Source organism: Neolamprologus brichardi, chromosome 13 (genome assembly GCF_056152115.1).
Source record: "Neolamprologus brichardi isolate AB-2024 chromosome 13, ASM5615211v1, whole genome shotgun sequence".
Classification (NCBI taxonomy): domain Eukaryota; kingdom Metazoa; phylum Chordata; class Actinopteri; order Cichliformes; family Cichlidae; genus Neolamprologus; species Neolamprologus brichardi.
In genome coordinates, this window is record NC_142116.1 from 26,645,402 (window position 1) to 26,666,980 (window position 21,579).

Here is a 21,579-nt window from a genome sequence, read left to right on the forward strand (position 1 = left end):
CATCTGGTGTTCCTATTTGCCCACTCGCTCATGCTCCACCTGTCCACCAAATTTCCTAAACTTTCCTCTGTAGCTTCCTTTTATTTAAACGTTCTTGCTGACTAAAGTAAAATCTCTTTGTTAAAAGATCTTTTCTGGGTTCTGTGTATTCTAGTCGAACAGAGTGATGGATATTTGAGTTTTGCTGCTCGTCACGGCGTTGCCCGGCATTTCACCAGCTCAGCAAGCAGCAGCTGCGTTCAGTCCATTTGCTTCGAATTTGACGTCGGAGCTTTCATCATCTGAACGGACAACCGTGCAACTTTTGTCGGCGAGGCTGTGCACCACTGCGCTCTCCATTTAGACTTATTGTTGACAGGAGTCTGCTTCGTGTATCGGGTAGTTCAGAGAAGCCTCCTGGTGCGTGCGTGTGCACGCTTGTGCGGTCATGTGCGCACGCACGCAGACCTGCGGGGTCTCCACGCTGGAGGAATGTGAAACCGAAGGCGAGCGATGTGTGACAGATGGTGGGGTTGCGCCTGTGACCCAGTTTATGGAGGAGCGCTGTACAGAGAGGAAAGAGGGAAAGGGGAGGAGGGCACCGATGTTTTCAGTGGGCCATGTGCTGAGCACATGTTGGTCTTGACAGTGGAAATACCGAGGATTTCTCCAAACAAGCCTGTAGATTGGCCTGACTTGGCTCTCCTCCTTACATAACTAAATAAGCAGCCTCGAGCTTACACACCTCTAATGCCTCGATTATTATCATAAGTCTGTCTTTGGTTTCACCCGCTCTGGTGGTAGCTTTTTTATTTCTCCTTCTTTTTTGTTCCTGCTCCTCACCTCTAATCACTTCCCCTGTTCCTCTTGTGTAATTGCACTTCTCACTTGAATCAGATTTAAAAAGCCACAGGTTTTGGAAGTTCATTTGAAAGCAGCAGGCTCTTAAGAGCGCCTGGCACCAGAGGAAAAGAAGGTGAACAATCCCCTTTTTCAATATTACTTTTTTCCCCCTCCCCTCTTTTAACTGGCTCCCTGCATTAAGTAGGAACTTTGCATTTACCAGCCAATTCCTCTCAGCTCTGAACACAGCTCTTTGTTCATGCGTGTGCACACATTTCTCTGCTCCAGCTCTTTGATCTGTGCTGACTCATAAAAAACCCCTCTGTCCATTGCTTCATCTCCACCTCAGCCAGCCTGCTGTTTCTTTGCTTTCCAGCCTTGCCAGTAAAATAAACTGAAAGCTTTAGCAGGAGAGAGAGAGGAGAGTGGAAGCCGGACACTAACAGGAGGTAAAAATCAAAACAAAAATGAACTTGTTTTTATTAGTGTGCTTTCACATGATGATGATGAAACAGCCGCTTAAGACCGGAGTCTGGCCTTAATTTGTTCTGTTCTGGTAAACTGCAACACGTACTGTAATTCTTTTCAGCCCCATCAGTTTTCGTGTGCTGTGTGTAGACACGATCTTCAATTTTCTAGTCTTTTAACTTGAAAAAAGGAGGAAAAGAATTAGAGGAAAAGTCAAGAAAAAAGTCAAAATCAGTTTTATAGACCCCTGTTCATATACATCAGGGTTGTCAAACAGGCAAATAGTCCAGTCCGGCTCACTGCAAAACTTTGGAGGAAGTGTGTAGTTTAACTTCTTTACGCTGGCAGAAAAGGGGAGTTTTGCTGGTCCGGCCCACTCTAGATCAAAGTGGGCTGTATGTGGCTCACAATGTACAGTCCATCCATCCATCCATTCGCTTCCGCTTATCCTTTTCAGGATGGCGGGGGGTGCTGGAGCCTATCCCAGCTGTCATAGGGCGAGAGGCTGGGTGCACCCTGGACAGGTCGCCAGTCTGTCGCAGGGACAGACAACCATTCGCACTCACATTCACTCGCACATTCACACCTATGGGCAATTTGGATTAACCAATTAACCTATCCCCACAAGCTGCATGTCTTTGGACGGTGAGAGGAAGCCGGAGTACCCGGAGGGAACCCACGCAAACATGGGGAGAACATGCAAACTCCACAAAGAAAGAGAATTGAACTCAGGACCTTCTTGCTGTGCGGCAACAGTGCTAACCACCGTGCTGCCCTCAATGTGCAGTCTCACACCCTAATATAAATATTGCACGTTTAGCCATTTGCAACCAGGAATTGGATCTTTGTACAGTTTAAGCATCCTTTAAATGTTGCTGTGATTTGTCTCTGAATCGTTCATAAGATCTTTTTCATGAGTGTGCATGTGCCCCATACAACGGACTTATTTAAATATATATTTATTTAATATAACCATATAACGGTTCCCTCTTTTTATCTAACTAGGCTTACTTTGTGATTAAAAACAGAGCAGTTATCAGGGACCCCCACTAGAGCACCCCTGGAAAACACACAACAGGAAGGCTAGCTGGTTAGCAGTGACTGGCTTGAAGTGGATGCACAAGTACAAAATACTAAAATGAGTCTCCAGATATATTTTAGTGGCCGTTAATTTGGCGGATGCAGTTTCAAGAGTGTGGCTACCTTTAGCAGTGCTAGTAGCAGCAGCTTTCTTTCCTTGTAGGTCAGAGTCTACAGGCCTGTGCAGAGTGTGGTTAGGTACCGCTCTGGCTGAGTGGTTATATGACAGTTTACTGCGGCACAGCTGCTATTCTAGGTCAAAAAAGTGCAGAAACGCACTGGTTAGCACGGCTGTCATCTGCCAATCCACCTTACATATAGATCTAAACTTCCCGTCACAGAGGTGTGCTGCTGCTAGTGGCGAGAGGCATCGTAACTTCTCAGAGCAGATACTTGTCGTTGCGCTTTTTAAAATCAGTGATTTGTTTAACTGAGTGGTTTTTCTGATGTGGACGAGAGAGCACTAATGTTTCAACATCTACAGTGCTGTGCAAAAGTCTCGAGCCACCCCTCACTGTTTGTTTCCAAGGACCCAGACTTTTTCACACAACCAGTCTCCATATGGAAGTTTTACTTTTGAACTATATTTTTTAATCATTTTATTTGTCCAGTCCTTGTACCTGACTATTTTTAAAGGAATGGTTGTCCTGTTTGTTTTTTTTACTCAAGGATATAAAGAAGTAGAAAACAAAAGAAGAAGGGTCAGATGTATTAGGGGCGATAGTGGCTCAAGAGTTGGGAGTACGCCGTGTAATCGGAAGGTTGCAGGTTCGAGCCCCGGCTTGGTCAGTCTCGGTCGTTGTGTCTTTGGGCAAGACACTTCACCCGTTGTCTACTGTTGGTGGTCAGAGGGCCCGGTGGCGCCAGTGTCCGGCAGCCTCGCCTCTGTCAGTGCGCCCCAGGGTGGCTGTGGCTACAATGTAGCTGCCATTACCTGTGTGTGAATGTGTGGATGACTGGTTGTGTAAAGCGCTTTGGGGTCCTTAGGGACTAGAAAAGTGCTATACAAATACAGGCCATTTACCATTTACCATTAACTAAGTTCTGCAGATAAACGGTATCTGAGAGTCATACCCTTAAAGAACAGGAAACAATCCAGCATGACCTGATACAAGGACCCGACGCCCCATTAGAAATGGTCTCAGTGGACCGTTTCAGCCTGTGGTGTTGGAGATCCTGACACAATTTGTGGTTAGTACTAACTTCCTTTTTTAGCATAACAATGCTCCCCAAACACTCTGCCAATGCAGTAAAAGCATACGTGGATAGAAGAACACACAATGGAACAATATCAGTTATGGGTTGTCGTCCGCAGAGCCTGGACTGCAACATTATTGAAGCAGTGTATGATCATCCCGACAGAACAGAATCCAGTCTTTAAGTGACGACGTATGAATCCTGCTTCCGGGTCCAAACTACTCTGCATTTATTAAGACTGTTGTGTTTTTAACATGTTTGAATGCTTTGCATCTTGTTCTATTTAATCTGAACAAGCCCCTAAAAGAAGGCAGTGATCACTGTCGGCCTCTCTCGGTTTTTGTTACCGTTGTTCATTTTAAAGCTCAGTTTTTAAAACCTTACGATGTAACTATGCAGCAGTATATTAATGACTAACCTCGTATGTGGATGGATTATCTCAGTTGTTCTTCTGACTGAAGTTTGGTCCGTTTACAGCATCCTGCCATGCAGTTGCATTTGGACCTAACCACCGGGAACCCTCACGTTAGCTTTTATCGAGTGGAAAAACGTTAGCGTTCCAAAGCTTCCTGGGGAGAGTTCAGGCTGTACTGAAGAATAATTATTTTCCGATCGAAATACAAAGAAATGAGTGTTGGCTCAGGACTTTTGCACAGCACTGCAGTCAACTACAAGCTCTATTTATTGCTGCTTCTTTGAATTTTGCAGTTCTTATGAAAGCAAATGATTATTTTCATCCTGGTTGTTCCAAGGACTGACTGCTCACTGTGCTTTTCTCTGAATGCCGCCAACCAAACGCATCGCTTTCCAAAAATCTGTAAACAATGAAGCGACCTACTAATAAGATAGTAACTTAAAAAGTATGCATTTTTCAGAATGAGACAGCTGAAGATTATGGATTTCTACAGTGCAGTTACAAAGCAATCCCTTCCCAGTCATTATGGAGAGGAGGAATCATTATAGCATCCTGTCATATTCGCTGTACATGCCATACATGTGTGGTGTGTGAGTGCTGAATTTAAAAAAAAAAAGCCTTGAAGTTTATTCTTAGTGCATCCAAAAAAACATGTTGTCATAATTAGGCTTCAAGAAAGTTTAGCACGTCTGATTGATGTTCATGTGTGACAGCTTGGTAAGCCGTGTGGCTCCATATTTGGATACGTCCACTCATTTAGCTTTAAGATATTTTTTTTTCTAGGGAATTGTGCACCATCTGCAGTCTAGTGCCAAGAGCTGAATAACTTGCTCACCCTCCTCCTATGAAATACTGTGAATACACCACTCTGCAGATGTCTTGGACTTTACCATTTACCATTTTATTTGAGTGGCCTGACCTCATCGTTAATGTTTTTGTGTGAAATGCTGAGCTTTACCTCGTTATAATCATAAAACTGGGGTGCACGAAGCAAACTGCTCACAGCTCATAAGCTTAGGGATCATTAGTAAGCAGTGGTTTAGCTGTTTTAAAAAAACAAGCTTATTAACTAGTTCTCCACAAGTCTGTGTAGATTTGTAGTCATCCAGGTCATGGTAGTCTTAAGAGCTTGAAAAAAAGGAGACTTGACGACTATTGATCTGGAAGATTTGGGGAATAAAAATTGAGCATTTTAAACCTGTAAGATAAAAGTACTAAATACTTGGAGCAGTAGTTATTTCATAGTAAGTAAGTAAAATTTATTTATATAGCACATTTCACAGATAAAAATCATAAAGTTCTTTACAATAAGATCAGACATACAAGTTAAAATTAATTACAAGCCCATCCATCCATTCGCTTCCGCTTATCCTTTTCAGGATGGCGGGGGGCGCTGGAGCCTATCCCAGCTGTCATAGGGCGAGAGGCGGGGTACACCCTGGACAGGTCGCCAGTCTGTCGCAGGGCTAACACACAGAGACAGACAACCATTCGCGCTCACTTTCATTCGCACATTCACACCTAGTGGCAATTTGGATTATCCAATTAACCTATCCCCACAAGCTGCATGTCTTTGGACAGTGGGGGGAAGCCGGAGTACCCGGAGGGAACCCAGGCAAACATGGGGAGAACATGCAAACTCCACACAGAAAGACCCCGGCCTGATGGTGGAATTGAACTCAGGACCTTCATGCTGTGCGGCAACAGTGCTAACCACCGTGCCACCGTGCTGCCTCTAATTAATTAATTAAAAGCCCATTTGTATAAAAATGTCTTCAGCTGCTTTTTAAAGGAGTCAGTAGAGTCTAGACCACCAGTAGCCTCTGACCTGAAGACCTAAGTGCTCGGGATGAAGCATGAGGTTTCAACAGGTCAGAGTTATACTGGGGAGCTTCACCGTGCAGAGCTCTAAAAGTTACAACTAAAATTTTAAAATGAACCCTAAAATTTACAGGCAACCAATGAAGAGAAGCCAAAACTGGAGTAATGTGTGACCTCTTGTTTGCACCAGTTAAAAGTCTTGCTGCTGCATTCTGTACAGACTGAAGGCGATCCAGAGCTGATTTGTTGAGACACGTAAAAAGACCGTTACAATAATCCAAACGAGAAGAGATAAAAGCATGAATAATCATCTCAAGTTCTGCCTTTGACACCAGTAGTCTGAGTTTAGAAATGTTTCTTAGATGATAAAAACCGTTCCGGACAAGTTATTTTATCCTGTGGATAGACGAGCTCCACCATCTTAGACAGTAGCTGCCAACTGTAGCCCTTATTTTGTTCAGTGAGCTCAGCGTATGGTCACCTGAACCAGTTCTCCAGCTCACAGCAGAAGATGAACGGCTGACTGCAGTAGCAGTGAAATACAGCAGGGTTGGGGAAATGCTGAATGATCTCGAGGATCACCACCACAGTGACCTGGCCTGCGTTCTGTATCAAAGAAATGTCTAAAAGCCTTTGAAATGGTGTCTGGCTTTTAATAGGGGCGTGGCTTATATAGTATCTCTGCTGATTTCTGACCTGCTCACCAAATGAGAGAAAGCGTACCCGAGAACCATTGATTAATTTTTCCCACCGTTTTGTCTGTGGTTAGCAAACCAGCCAGTAGAGAAAACATGAGACGGGAAAGGTCGGAGCTAACTGGTTTGATCCAGTCTGCATTCCTAAGTATCCTTGGACAATCCCCAAGTTGATCCCAACGTGTTAATCGGAGTGAGAGTGTTAGACAGAAAGCACTTAAATGTTGAACAAAAGTGGTTGTAAAAAGCAATTTGAGTGCTTCTCTTTTCATCTAAAATTGTATTTCATGTTTTGTCTTTTTGGGGTGTTTTTCAGAAATATTATTTAACAGCTCTTTTTGTTTTAGCGTCCTTTTATTTTTAGGACAGATGTATATGTGGGGCCGGTGTTTTAGGCTAATAAGAGGGCCCGCTCTCTCACACTTGTCAGACACACACACACGTAGCGTCTGGGGTTTGTTTTTCACAGTTTGGGTAATGACGGTGGAGGCTGATGTGAAATCCAGCTGTGTGCTTGCGTGTGAGAGCACGTGCACGCATCTCGCCAGAGCTCTAGTTCGACACAGCAAAGCGTCTTTACAACCAGCTTTTAGTGGGCTATGGGAAGCGCTAATAGAGCAGCAGCACGCCTCTTCTCCCAGTTTTGTGGTACAGCTCTTAAACGACTATATAGAACACTCACCCACCCTTCGTCATATGATCTCGGGCATTGCATAATATTCAAAGTGTGTATATTTCCCAGTGACACTTCTAAAAATGAGCTGTGGTGAAAACGATTCTGGTGTTGGGCTGGATGTAGCTGTTGAGTTCAGTGTTTCCTGGAGCAGAATGCTGACCCTCTGCACCCACTCAGTACCCGTCCTCCCACAAACCTCAAACTGCAAGGTTGGCCCAGGTTGACCTAAACCAGATGCTGTGGTTACGTTTAGTTCAAATATTTGACCTTTAGTGTAAAACAGACCATCACACATATAGTATAGGAACACTTGTGTTCCTCTCTTCTGCGTGCACACAGGATAAGCAAAGTCTGAGACCATATGAACTCGGTTCTCTGCAGCATCACTCTATGCCGAGGCTTTTGATTTTCCTGCATGTGCAATCACTCTGTTGTTTTTCACGGACTGCCAAAATTTGAACTCCAGAGTATTTGTACTCTTTGAAAATTTGGGTGTCTTCGATGAAAAGCTAATACCACCGGGGTAAAACAGGATTGTTCAAGTCTTGAATTTCATGTACTAAAACATGACAGATATGCAGGGGAAATCAGCATAACCGCAGACCTTGATCGATGTTTGCTTTACTGTGGTTAGCATTCTCTTTATTCGTATGTCTTTGCACATCTGAGCCCAGAAATTGAACTGTTCTGGTGGTCCTGCTCAGACAAGAGAGATGGTGAGCCATTTCCCCACTGTTTGCCTCCTCTTGATTATTAGAGATATCAGGTTGCTCCTTGGAGCCAAATATTCAGCACAAATCTGTAGAGCTTTCAAGAGCCTACAGTCATGCTAACAGTTTGTGAGGGTGTAGCGGTGATTTAAGCTAAATGCTAATGTTTAACAGAGGACCATCTTGATTTTGAACATTAGCATGCTATTTATTACATGCAATCTATATAGTGCTAAATATAGATTGTACCATGATGTCACCCAGTGATTAGTGAAGTCTTGTTATCAAACTTAGAGTGTTTTCACCGTTGCTGTCTCTGTTTTAAAACTGTATGTGCTAAACAAGCGAAGGGTGTCTCCGTCTGAGAAACTTGCAACACCACGCACTTATTGACTATTAAGTTGTAATGATCATTAGTCCATCCTCCTTTCTGTTTCTCAGAATGATGATGATCACATAATGAGCTTCATGTTATTCAGTAAGACCTGAAACTTGCAGCCATAAAGTCATCAGGAGGGTGTTTACAAAGCTTGCACCTTAAGTAGCCACGGGGTCTCTCCAAACAGTTTAATATACAACCAGATGTCTTTTTGCAGTTGAAGGAGTTGCCCCCTGCAAGCCATTAAATAAAATTACAGCATGGCAGAGATTCACTTTGTTATGCTGTAATTGTTTGGGATGAAGCCTCAAGTGGTCATTTGAGGAAGTGCAGTTTTTGGTGTTTCACGTTAGCTTAATTTTTATTTAGACCTGAAGGTTGCGGCTTGATGCTGGATACAAAATAATGTGGAGGCAGATGGCATTTGAATGAAATAAAGTAGTAGCGCTGCATCAGTTACTAATATTGCTGTGTGGTTTTGTGGTTAATGCTAATATCACTGACAGGCAAAAGATCCCTGATTTAAGAATAGGAGCATACTCTGTGATGGTCGCAGACCTGGAGTTTTGCATCAGGCTTTGTCAGGTCAAAATATGGGGATCCATCCACGGCTGCAACCCCTTTGGAGTAAGGGAGCAGCTAAAAGTGCTGCATTAATTATTCACTTAATCTGTTAGTCAATAAACAGAAAATTAATGTAATAATTTATCAAAAAGGGTTAAAAGGTTTCTAAAAATCCCCAATGAAGGTGAGTTTAATCACTTCGGCAGAAGGGCTTAATCTTATTTTAGCACAGGAAGTGTTGTTAAAGGACTAATAAGAACTTGGTGGTTGGGTACATATTCAGATGGTGGTTTGAGGCAGTGGGGGGGCCCCAGCACATTTTCTGGCCGGTGGGCTCTAAAAATCTTGGGATCTGCCCTGGTCACGGGCTTCTGAACTGATGTTGAGACAAAACTTGGGATGTTAGATTAAAATTATTTACAATTAGTTAATCTGATGGCAAAATAGCTCACGGGTCATTTGATTAACAATACCTAACATGTTGTTCATCCCATTCCATTTAATAGTTTTTATATTTCCGGCTTCATTAGAGCCATGCTGCTAATATGGCTAAAAATTTCCAGTTAATTCCATAAGTAGTTTACATTCTTGTGAGCAGTCTGTAAATGTGTGAAATTCACCATCACGTTGCACTAAAGCTCTTCACTAAGACCTGCATTTACGTGTCGTTTATTAACCCCGTTCTCAAGCTGCAGTCACACGAGCCCGACCTCATCCCAGAGCATCCCGAAATATCACATGGTAATACGGCTTAATGGAGTCTGGCCACGGTCCAGCTGCAGGTTTGCACACGAGCGTAATGAAGAGACACAAGTGCAGACACCGATTTTAAATAAACACAGCTGTGGGAGAACAATGGCTATTTATGATCAGCCATGAAAAATCGCAGTGAAATGGCCCTCACAGGAACGCCTTTCATTTACTGGGGCAACGCTTGGCTGCTCCTGCCTCCTCCGCCACTCTAGTTTTAATAAAGACCATCATAAAAAAGCAGCTTTGCATCCTGACTAATGATGTTTTTCCTCTCTCGCTCTCTGTCCTTTCCTCCCTGGTTTGGGATTTTTCAGTTTCTTCTTTTTCTTCTCTGCTGGCCTTCACTCAACATATTTTTGTGCTTTCTTGCGTCTCAGGTTGTGTAGCGCTGTCGTCTGTCTAGGATCGGAGCATCATAGTTGACTGTATCAGCATATAACAAGCAAATGGCAACATGCTGTTTTTAAAACCCTTTGACGCACACACACAGTTTTTCACTTCGTTCCACCTTGACCGACAGCTGTTTTCTTTTTGACACGCACCCTTTCTCCTTCAGTCATCCTCTCCTCTTTCCTCCCTTCATCATCGGTGTCATTACTGTGCCCTTACCCCCGCCATTATAACCATTAGGCTATGCTTATTTGGCCTCAGACCCCCCTTTGAGGATCAGGTTCCATAATAACCTGGCCATCTCTACGGTAACCCAGCCCATCTCTGGAGGAATGCGGCGTTTCCCGCTCTTTTGTCAAGCCACATTTTGAGTGGCGCTGTGGGGCCAGATTGAGTTGCGCTGGGTTTCATAAGCCTTCTGTGTGTGTGTGTGTGTGTGTGTGTGTGTGTTTGTTAAACTAATTGAGTTGGCTGTCAAAGCAGGGTCTGTGTGGAGTCTTGAAACAGTACTGTAGGGAGGAGCACAGTGTTAGCATGGCATTGGGTTACTATATTGCTGCCCCGCCTCTGGATTCTTCTTATATTTCACAGGAAGTGTGCGCGTATGTGTGCACATGTGTGTCCATCACTCCTCGAGGGTGCGTGTTCACAGGTGGCCGGGCTGGCACAGCCATGGGCTTTTCCAAACAGACACTGACGCAGTCTTTCCAATAAAAGTCAAAATAGACAGGAACAGACGACACTGGCTTCTTCAGCTTGGCCTGTTGTATGCATCTGTTCACATCACAAAGGGGTGTGTGTGTGTGTGTGTGTGTGTGTGTGTGTGTGTTTAGCTTGTGGAGAAATCGGACTGCAATACAACTGCTTAGAAATTGTAGTGTCTGAAAATAATAACGGGAAGGAGGAGAGTTTGGGGGGTACATTCAAGGTACACCTGCATTCAAGGTGTTCCCAAACCAGGTGAGATACATAGTCTTCCCAGCGTGTTGTGGGTCTATCCTAGGGTAGATACAGTATGCCTGGAAACCTAAGGATAAGGCGAGCCACATTTTGGAGGAAACTTGTATCGCCTGCTCTCTTTCAGTCGTGATTCAGAGTTACTCCAAGGACCAGGTTGGTGTGTCTGAAAAGGCAAATTAGAGTTTTTATTTCTTGCCAATTAACAAAGTCTTGGCATTGGCCGAGTCGGGAGACATCCATCATAGTTTTTCGGAATTCTCCGGTAGATTTCCATCCAGGATTCTTTTAGTGTCGCGGTCCTCCTCGTACGTTATCTCTGACGTCACTGAACAGTCTTCCTTTGGGAAGGAGAGCCCAAGCATCAAGTCCACACTGACAGGATGTCAACAAACAGAACTATGAAAAACACAGCTCTAAAGAGAACAAGATCATGAGTGTGAACTCGGCCAATGGGCTGCTTTAAGAGGGTTATCTATCCCAGCGGTACCCAACCCCCGGTCCGTGAGTCATTTGGTACCGGGCCGCGAGAGTTGAGGCTCAGGTGTGAAATGTATAGTTTTCAGGGTTTTTATCGGTTTTCAGCGTTATTTTGTTATCGTTTTTATCATTTACTCGGTTTTCCTGGGTCTTTTCACGTGTGTTAAAAAAATTTTCTTTTTTTTGGTACCGGTACTAGTTTTATTTTGTTGTATTTATCTGCGACACCTTAAAGGCCGGTCCATGAAAATATTGTCGGGCATAAACCGGTCCGTGGCTCAAAAAAGGTTGGGGACCACTGATCTATCCTGTAGATTCTCACTTTGTGTGCACTGGGAGCAAGACTACAACTACCATGAGGCTTTGTGACACTGTGATAATGTTACTGTGACCTCGCAAAAAGTCATGAATCAATCAATACCATATTAGACACTCATAAAAATGCTTTAGCTTGACCGATGATAGCAACAAGCCCTCACAGCAAAGGCATGTTGGTAGAAACTGGCTAATGCTTACTTGGTGCCAAGTAGGATAAAGAGGCACTTGGAAACCAGATCTACCTTCTAAGAGGAACTTGGCCTTTTTCAAAGGAATACCGGATCTGAACCAGAGGCAGCAACGGAGACGAGAAATAAAATCATATTGTAGGTTGTGCGATGGGCTATTTTTGTATCAGTGTTGCGCAACTTTGAGGTGTGACAGAGCTCCGGAGGCCTATTTGAAACTGGTATTTCCAGTAACTTGTGTCTCTCATCTGATTCCTGTTTGTACATACACCATGCTGTTTGGGAAATGTTTGCTGGTTAGTCATTTAGGAGCCAGCTGGCATTATTAATGGGTTGCTCTGTGTGGGTTTGTGGCACTAAACCAAAGCGTTGTAGCATGATATCATCAGATGAATGCTGACAGAAGATAATATGGCCGGTTTTAATTTACATGGCAGCGTTTCTAAAAAGATTGACTTTGTAAGTTTGGAGTAAAAATGACTTTTAAATAACTGTTTGTTTGTTGCTGCCAGCTAATATTATGTTTCATGCGTTTGTCAGATTCAGAGGTCGGCACGCTCCGTCAGAAGACTCTGTCCGTCCTCACGGCCTCTGAACTGGTCACTTCCTGCAATTCCTCTGCCACCTTTGGGCCTGGCAGCACCCAGTACCTCCTCAGCCTGGCTCGGGTGGGCCTCAGCGCAGGTGTGGAGTTCCCTGAGCTCTGGGACAGCCCCCGGCTGAGGACCAAGCTCCTGGACCATCTGCTGCAGTGCCCGCAGTACGAGGTGAGGGAGTTGGCAGTAGAGGGGCTACTGAGGAAGCTGGAGGACGAAGAGGAGGAGGAAAGGAAGAGGAGGCCTGAGTGGCTGGATGAGACCACCCAGTCTAACCTGACCAGTCTGGCTCTTCATGAGACTCACCCACAGTGTTTGGCCAAGGTGAGACCACACACACACACACACAGATTTACACAAACGTATTCTAGGAGTTTCATTTGTTTGTTGTGTTTTTTGTTTGGGAGCCTGTACACATGTCTAGTTGTTTTATATATATGTGGACGCCTGCTGCCAGCAGCAGCATAATCTTAAAGTTCTAACATCACACAATGGTGAGCTCCTTTTTTCTATCTGACACAGTTTCCCTGAATCACAGCGACACTGGTTACAAACTGATTAAAATCCCAATCCATCTCGCAGAGCCTTGCGTGAGAGGCTAATCGGCCACAGGGGGAAACGCCAAGCACACTTGCAGTGAGCTGGTTCACTCACTCGCTCACTTACTTACACCGACTCTTGAGAGGCTTGGTAGCTTTCCACGCTAACAGGTTTTGGAGAGGAAAATGCGACCTATTTCCTGTTTGGGGACAGAAGGTTGTATTTCTTCACAAAGAGGACAGGCTGCCAGCGGACCCGCACGGTCACGTCTGTCGTTAACACCCCTGCAGAGCTGACAGCACTCGCCGCTGCAGACTGGCATGTGTCTGCCTGGGTTCGTTCTTCTCCAGGCTTTGCTTTACAGGCCAGCAGTTAACGTTTAATGTGTCGGGCCTGTTAAGTGGAGCCTCCTCTGCGCCATAGACGCACCAACCCAATGGGCCAGTTGCCATAGCTCAACCTAATCTGCAGTGAAGCATTATGGGAAAGCTGCTGAGGGAAAGTCGTGTTCTTTTCAGGACTCGTGCAGATATATGGACTCTGGTCCAGTTCTTTAGACCTGCAGGACAGACTATAGCAGGAAACTACTAATGTGCCTGTTCATGCAGGGTGGGCGTCACTATTTATTTGCATGTTACAGCTATGAAAGTCTGTTCGCCTGGGCTGGCATGCTTTACTGTGACTGTGTATATTTGAGCATGTGGGCAGCCGAGTATGTCGCAAGACGGGAGCTTGTTAAAGCGGGCCGTAAAAGTCTGAAGCAGCAGAGATGGTCAGAGCAGCTGTCGGGGTTAGCAGACAGACGGGTGGATGAACAGTGAAAAATACACACTCGATGGCTGTGATTACAACTAAAATAATCCCATTAGTACTGCAAAGAGGGGGGGGGGGGGGGGGGGGGGGGTTATATTATATATATTGGAAGTTTTTCAGTTAATAAAGCAATAGAGAAAGAGAAATGCTGCGGCCAAATGAATAATGACACTGTCCTGGCATTTCTTGGCCAGTGATTTACTGACTCTCACTGGAGTTGAAAGGAACCAATAGACTTGATGAAATATTGTCTATGGAATAGGCTACGCCCACCACAACCTCCCTGACGAGTACAAATGAGCTGTTGTATGTATTGGCCTCTACTTTGTGCCACAAAGTGACTCTTTAACAGGAGTCTGAAATATGGACACTATTATCTGTCATTATCATCATCTATGTGTACACGATGAGCTGTTGTTTTTATAGGTTAGCGCTCTTGAGCCTGTGTGTGCGCAAGACTTTTTAGCTAAATAGACTTTTTAGGCCATTTGGGGGCAGTATGCTGTAACTGAATGACTGCAAACATTGCTATGAAGGCAGATATGCTAGCAAGCTATTTTCCACTTCATTACATAATTGGGTTGATTTAATTTCAGCGTAATTTGTGTTTTTGTTGAGACAAAGTCCACTATTGGCGCTGATTTAATTTCAAATGATCTGCCTCACAGTGTTCACCATTCTGCTACTTTGCAGTGCTAACACAGCCAGCTTAGCTCAGTGTTTTTACCTGTAAAGTTAATAAAATCTATTATTGCAACATGCAGTAAATTGCATGAATGGTACCTCAACAAAGTGTCCTTGTGCTTACGATGAGAGCGGATTTTAAAGGTCCAACAAGGTCAGTCGTTCACATACAGATTTATTTATGTTGGAAAATATTTGTGGACCTGGAAAATGTAATAAATGGTGGCATAAGAATAACAAAATCCTGTCTCATCAGCTTTTTGTGATATTCTTCATGCAGATATCCTCTGCATGAAGAATGTCCTCTGAGAAAAAGCTAATTAAAGTCTCACGATGCAACATAATTACAATAAAATGAAACAAAGCTTAAAGATGCTTCGCAGAATGAAAGAGAGTTCATAATTATCTGTGTGTTTCAGTATTATTCTCCCCTCCTGCACCACATTATTTTCATTGACGGTGTAATAAAAGCAGCTTTTAAATTCGCCAAATGGATAAGTAACAGCAACTTTGTGACTTCTCTCTGATCAGCCGTGATGTAATCAGTGTTTGTTGGTAATTGATTTGTATCAGATCAATCAGTCAGAATGACGGCGTAGAAACCTCACCGAGGGCCCACCTCGCTCCCTCGATGTTTCAGTGCTCACATGCATAAAGTGCAGCACGCAGGCAGATGTTTACACACAGACGCTGCATGCACCCGCTCGCCCTGCCCTCTGCCCACACAGATCTTATAAAGTGAGCTTTATTTTAAAGCTCTAATAACAGGTTGGAGCCTTGAAAGAAATAATAATCATTGAGATATGCAGCTGGAATGTCAACATGTGTTCTCGCCTGGATGTGTGTGTTTTAACAGGCGTCTAGCGCGGCGGGAAAAAACAGGTCTTTTCCGCCTCGCGCTCAGTGAGCTGCCTGCCTCTCTGTACGAGTGACTGGGCACAGTAAGAAGCACAAGGTTAAGATGCAAAAAGTAGACACAAGACCTCTTAGTGCCTGCCATGCTCTGTGTGTGTGTGTGAGTGTGTGTGTGTGAGTGTGAGGCAGCTGTGTACCCATGGTTAGGGTGTGCATAGGGAGGATCTGACTAGAAGGGTAAAAATACCCTTGGGGCAACTTGCCAGCAGCACTGCAGAGAGGACACCAAAGCTCTGCTGATGGATGACGCTGAGCAACTTCCCTCACCAGTACTCTGGTAATGTGTGCGTACGTGAGGCAGAGAGGTGAAAAAGGATGATTTGATGACATCAGTGTGTATCTTGCTTAAGTATCTTACTTACTCGCTCTTCCTGCTGTCTCTGTCATGTCGCTCCTCCTCTCAGGTCCTGCAGGTTTTGTGTGTGCTGAGCTCCAGCGATGAGCTTCCGTGGAAGGATGGTGCAAGGGTTTTGTCCCTGGAGGAGGTTTTGTTGCACCTCCTAACATTGGCTCAGAACTCTGCTCACAGGTCAGTAAAATGAACTACTGTATATAAAAGATGGACACCGCCCCGTGATGTCAGAAGTGATCATATTTCGATAAGAGGAAGACGTGCTAAGTGATTAGCTGCCCCACCTGGTTGTAGCAGATGATCGGGATAGTTCCCCGAGTCTCGTTCTGTCGGAGGTTTCTTCCTATTAAAAGGGAGTTTTTCCTTCCCGCTGTCGCCACGTGCTTACTCATAAAGGGGTCATTATTGTAGGGTCTTTACCTTTTAATATAAAGCTTCTTGAACCGATTGTTGCTGTTGGCGCTTTATAAATAAGATTACATTGAATTAAGGTTATAGCAAGCTTGGCTAGCAGGTTTCCTCCTTAGATGGTCGTCACAGACACCTGATAACTCGTGCAGAAGACTGCTGTTTGTTCGGCAGCTGCTGGGTCGACTGGTTTTCCATTACAATCCAGTACTACCTAATGTACGTGGCTGTCATCATAGCAGCGCTGCTGAGCATCCCATGACTAATTTAATATGCGACACGGACAGCGACGCGTTACCTGCTGCTCAGTTTGTGGCTTTTCGTCAGACTGCGTTGTTTTTGTAGCCATTTCCATCGTTGTCGAGTTTCAAGAATGGCTGTTTTGATTTTTGGAAATGAGACACTCTAATGACTCGTGGAGTGACGCTACTGACCAGCCAATCGGTGGCATGCAGTCTAACGACCCTGGCAGAGCAGGTATGGAAAAAGTACCTGGTGCCAGGTTATATGACCTTCTGGAAAATACGGAAAACCGTGGTGAGCTGTGTCCATCCGAGTAAAGATAGAGGGCCTGAAGACAAATATTTATTTCACTGCGTTTGATTTCTGTTCAGAATCGGTAAAGATTTACTCCTGACCCTTGAACTCAGACGTCGTCTCTAAGTTCTGGTTCTTGTGGTTGTCATCACCCTGACATCCATCTCTGACATCGTCACAGTGAGTCTGAAGTAGAGAATTTCAGCCCCATGATTACCCACAAACCTCACTGATTTCCCAGAGTTCACAGCTGTTTACAGCCTGTGAAGTCTGCGTCCTGTAACTCAAAACACTTATAGCCTCATCTAGACCTGGAGAGGCTGGGAGTGAACGGGGAAGCTTTTCAGCTGTGTGAAATTCCCGGCAGTTCCAAGAGGTTTTCTGCGCTGCATTCAAATTCTCGTAAACAATGTTGAACTGCAGAAATTTACAGTGCTGCTAACCCTCAAAATCCCACTTTTAATGCATAATTAACAGCGTTTCTCATTCTTAAGTTATGTTCGTGCATGTTATTGATACAGGAGACAGCTACAGCTACTCTCTACGTTCATACGGGCCCTGCTGGATCCCTCTGAAACTTACATTCGTTATAAAGGGAGGCAACTGTGTGAGTCCTAACTGAAAACCTGCTGTCAAAACAGTTCCCAAGTAAATCCCAGGGCAGCTTTTAAATGTGATGGATGGAGACGTGAATGTACTACAGGGCAAAGATGCAACCACACACTCCTCCTCCTCCATTTTCTGTTTTTCTTCTTTCTGTTTTTTTTCCCTTCCTCTCTCCGGCTCGTGAAAGAGCCCTCACACTGCTGTCGCCGTCAGGTTGTCGGGGCTCATTCGGAGCCGGAATCCATGAAGGAGTGACACACAGGTTCACTGGCTGCACCTTAACCCCGCACCTGGGCGCACCTGAAGGGTCCTCTCTGCAGGATGTTTGTGTGGTTAGCTGCGTACCGCTGAAGTGTTTTGATAACTTAAGTGTCCCCCAGCCAGAGAGACGGGTAGTTTAACGTTATTAAAAAAAAAAAGTGGATGAAAGCTGATATCTGTACTCTCAAAGACCTTCATCACGCCATTACTCCTACGTTAGATTATTCACACCTGTCAGGCTAAAAGCATTATTTTAGTCAAAGATTATGAGTCACCGGCCCGTCTCTGCATTTGACCACAAACCAATTTTGGCACACTCTCTTCCAGTATTCGTGTGTATGTGCTCGTACTTAAGCCCCTTTGACATGCATTGGCACACACACTGACACACACACACATGCCCCTTTTCTTGACAAGCCACTGCTGTACTTTTCTCACCCCTGACAAGAGAATACAGGCTTGAATAAGGATTGGATTACAAAGGCTTTTAGCCCTGCAAAGCCTTTTCCTGGCCACAATCTCTGGACCCGGAGATCCACTTTCCCTTCGGAGTGGCCCCAGGGTTATGATTAGAGCCAGGGAGGGATGAGATCGGGTTGCTGGCTGCCCTTGTCTGCCATGTGATTGAATAGCACTCGGGCTATTGTGACCCATAATGTAGTGGTGAGTACCAGCACACTTCTTTTGTGGATTGTAAGTCAATACAGTTGAGAGGTGTGTGTGTGTGTGTGTGGCTGACGGCGCCGCAGCCTGGGGTAATGATTTCCACAGAACAACCTGAGGAGCGCGTTATGCTGTCACTTAAGGGCCGATTCACTCAAATAAAAATAACTAAAAAAGTCACTTTTTCTGCAAATCTAATAAATATTTCAGAGTAAAAGCTGCAAACTGTTTGCATGGGCCGTTTTGAAGTTGATGTGGTTTTGTGTTTTCAAGCGTGGAGCTCCACTGTGCTGCCCTGACGTTGGCCTCGCAACTGGGGATTCGGCTGGTGAACTCTGACCCGCAGGTAACGACCAGCTCATCATCATCAGCTGAGGGGTGGAGGTTGTTACCACCAGCCTTCAGCCTTGTCCTGGTCCCTTTTAGTTGTAGCTAGCTGCTACTTGAGTGATTAATGCCTTTACTACAGATCAATGGTTCCAATATGGGGGAAGTATTGGTAATATTCAACTAATACATTATATTGCTTCACCAAATTAAAATGGTTATTCTGCATAAATACGTTCTTTTAGCAAGACTCTGGATGCGTTAGATGAGTACATAGGATGTTTTCCCATTTACTTACAGTGTAACCTTTCTGCTGTGTTATTGTTTGATAAAGCCCAAAATGTTATCAGTGCATAGCAAGTTTAGATTGCAGGCAGACCAGTTTAGAACCAGTTCTCCTTATCCGTTTTACTGGCATTTCCTTGCTGAAATAAGAAAGGTGTTCCATGAAAGAGACACCATCTGGATACTAGCATAATCTGTATGTTGTTTAGCATTAATGGTGCCTTCACAGATGTGCAGGTTAACTATTGTGTGTGCACCGATGCCCGTCTCTATTCCACGACAAGCGTTATGGACTCTGCAAGACTGTGGATCCCTGGGATTTATTACAAAGCTTCTTTAGCTCTGAGATCTTTCACGAACTGTTGTGGGGTTTTTAGCATAGCACATCCTTTCTTTTCTATTTTATCAATGTCCCAAGGTATTCACAGTTAGCATACACCAGCCACCAAATGCTCTGAATGAAAAATATGTTCTTGCTGTGGACAAAAATGTGAAGCTCGCCGTTATCATTTTCTTACTTTGTTCTTTGGTGGAACTGTATTTGTATTTGTGCTCAAGTGGCAAATAAATCTGTGAGAAGTGGGTTAAACGTCCTCATTCATATATAGCTGAATTGTATTTTTCTAATTAATCTACCATCTAGAGTTTGAGTGCAGTGGCTTGTTTCGCTCAGTGGGGGGCGTTGGTGTGCTCGTGCTGCAGCGAGGAGCGACCAGCGGAGGTCAAGCTGGCGGCCGCAAGGGTGCTGGTCAAATGTACGTCCACCCTGCTGACCAGCCCTCGTCTGCCACTGGGTGAGCCTCAGTAATGTAACAGCCTGAAGTTTACTTTGATGTGACCTTGTGTATGAGTATCTATCTGTCCGTGTGTGTGTGCTGTGGCAGGTCTGTCCACGACAGTTTCACTGTGGAGGAGTCTGTTCGTGCTGCTGCAGGACGAAGACCAAGAAGTCCGAGATTCAGCGTCTGACTTCATCTTTAACGTGCCAGCTCGTCTGCTCAGTACAGGTACACGCTAACAGCTGTGCATAAGCATGTCCTTGCTGACTAACTAATATAAACGTGTACCCAGCACTATTTAAAAACTTGGGTGGGTGGATTTTGTTATTACCTGCAGTGCTTAGTGACTTCAGTATCATGCAGAGTGAGTATGTGGGTTATTTTTAACTCCCTGGCCAGTAATAATTACAGCCGCATTTAACTGCTGTTGTTCTGTGACCTATCCGGTCCTCCTGTAATTTAAAACCCATCCAGAGTCATGGCATGGTTATTCATAATAAATCTGTCAATTCTTTATCTACTTTTTAAAAATCCTCTTATAGGGAAATTTCGCTAAAAACTTCATAGATGGATTCATGCTAACAGTCAGTTGGCATGGACACATAGTCACATGCAGTGACATCAGTGGGTCAGTGTAGCTGCTGCAGGTCAATAAATACTGCTGTTCACTTTGAGCCTTTTTCTTTTTTTTAAGCTGCTTTTAGTTTCTATTATGTCAAACTGGTACAGTAAGTAAGCTGAAATATGGTGGCCCTGAGAGTTTATTTTCACTGCAACAAACAACCCGTCAACAACCTGTCGAATTTCACAAAAATAGAAAAAAAAGTCAACACAAATGAAGTTGAATAAAACACAGTAAAACTAGGAAAAAAACAAAACTTATAAAACAAAAGAAAGTGTTTTTGGAGAAACAACAACATAACGGCGGAAATGAAAGAAACCAAAACACGTGAAGGATCGGACACTTAAAAGAAGGGGAGGATTCTTCTGTGTTGTGCGGGAGAAAAAGGTGCAGGCATTCACATAATACTGTCGATACACGTTTGATGTTATCTTCAGTTTGGTTTTGTGAGTTTTTGTGGCATTTTTTCTTCTTTCCGTTGTGTTTTATTCCATATGTGTTGCGTTTTGAGTGCTTTGGGAGTATTTTTCTTGTTGGAGAGCGTTTGGCCTTTCAGGGCTACCGTAGATATGCTGTTGACACTTCTAGTTTGAGTGTGCTAAAGAAATATAGAGACAGCTTTCAGTTGCTGTGATAATGAAAGAAACTTAAAGATCAAATTATTCTTAGTGAAGTTCTGAAGTCTCTTTTTCTCTATGATTTCTGTTTTATAGTAATTTATCAAACTGGCCAATGTTTTTCTGTCTTGGTGTTTAGATCAGAAATCATTAGGATCTTTTCCATATTTTCTGTTACCATGGTGACTGCTCACATTAAAAGCTCAGTAAATGAAAGTTCAGTTTTAAGTCCCCGTGAGCTAAAAGCTCTGAACTCTGTTTGACACAGTTTTTTTCTACTCCTGGTTCTCGATGTCGTCACTAAGAATGGATCTTCGTAACACGATCCCAGGCACAGAAACCTTACCCACCTGCCGTTAAGGTGTTTTTGACAGTCAGTCAGAACAAAGCTGGGCTGAAGGGATGTAAGAGGGAGTCGAAACGGCTCATTTCAGAAAGTAGATGAAAAAAAGTCTGCATCAGGACCCCTTATGAGATAAATAAGGCTAATTTTGAACTGTGAATTATGCAAAGCTACTCTAGTCCAAGAATAAAACCAAGTCAGAGCCTCCTGGCTTACAGCCACATTTCTCTTATGGCCCGGGCTTGCCCGTGTTGGCTACAGACTACATGAAATAAAAGTTAAATTACTGGGCCCTAACACCAAACCAACAATAATACA

General features: G+C 44.1%; 1 protein-coding gene across 4 annotated transcripts in view; it reads left to right on the top strand.

The window, feature by feature from the left end:
- thada (THADA armadillo repeat containing) overlaps nucleotides 1-21,579 on the top strand; it is a 124,181-nt gene that overhangs the window by 84,150 nt on the left and 18,452 nt on the right. For 3 of the 4 annotated variants that reach the window (XM_087850381.1, XM_087850380.1, XM_087850382.1), the window contains exons 32-36: nucleotides 12,454-12,833; nucleotides 15,866-15,990; nucleotides 18,562-18,634; nucleotides 19,544-19,694; nucleotides 19,785-19,907. In XM_087850381.1, coding sequence (XP_087706507.1) covers nucleotides 12,454-12,833; nucleotides 15,866-15,990; nucleotides 18,562-18,634; nucleotides 19,544-19,694; nucleotides 19,785-19,907 — 852 coding nt within the window. Of the gene's footprint in view, nucleotides 1-12,453; nucleotides 12,834-15,865; nucleotides 18,289-18,561; nucleotides 18,635-19,543; nucleotides 19,695-19,784; nucleotides 19,908-21,579 lie in introns of those variants that run through there. The other variant, XR_015719927.1, reaches the window with a different exon arrangement.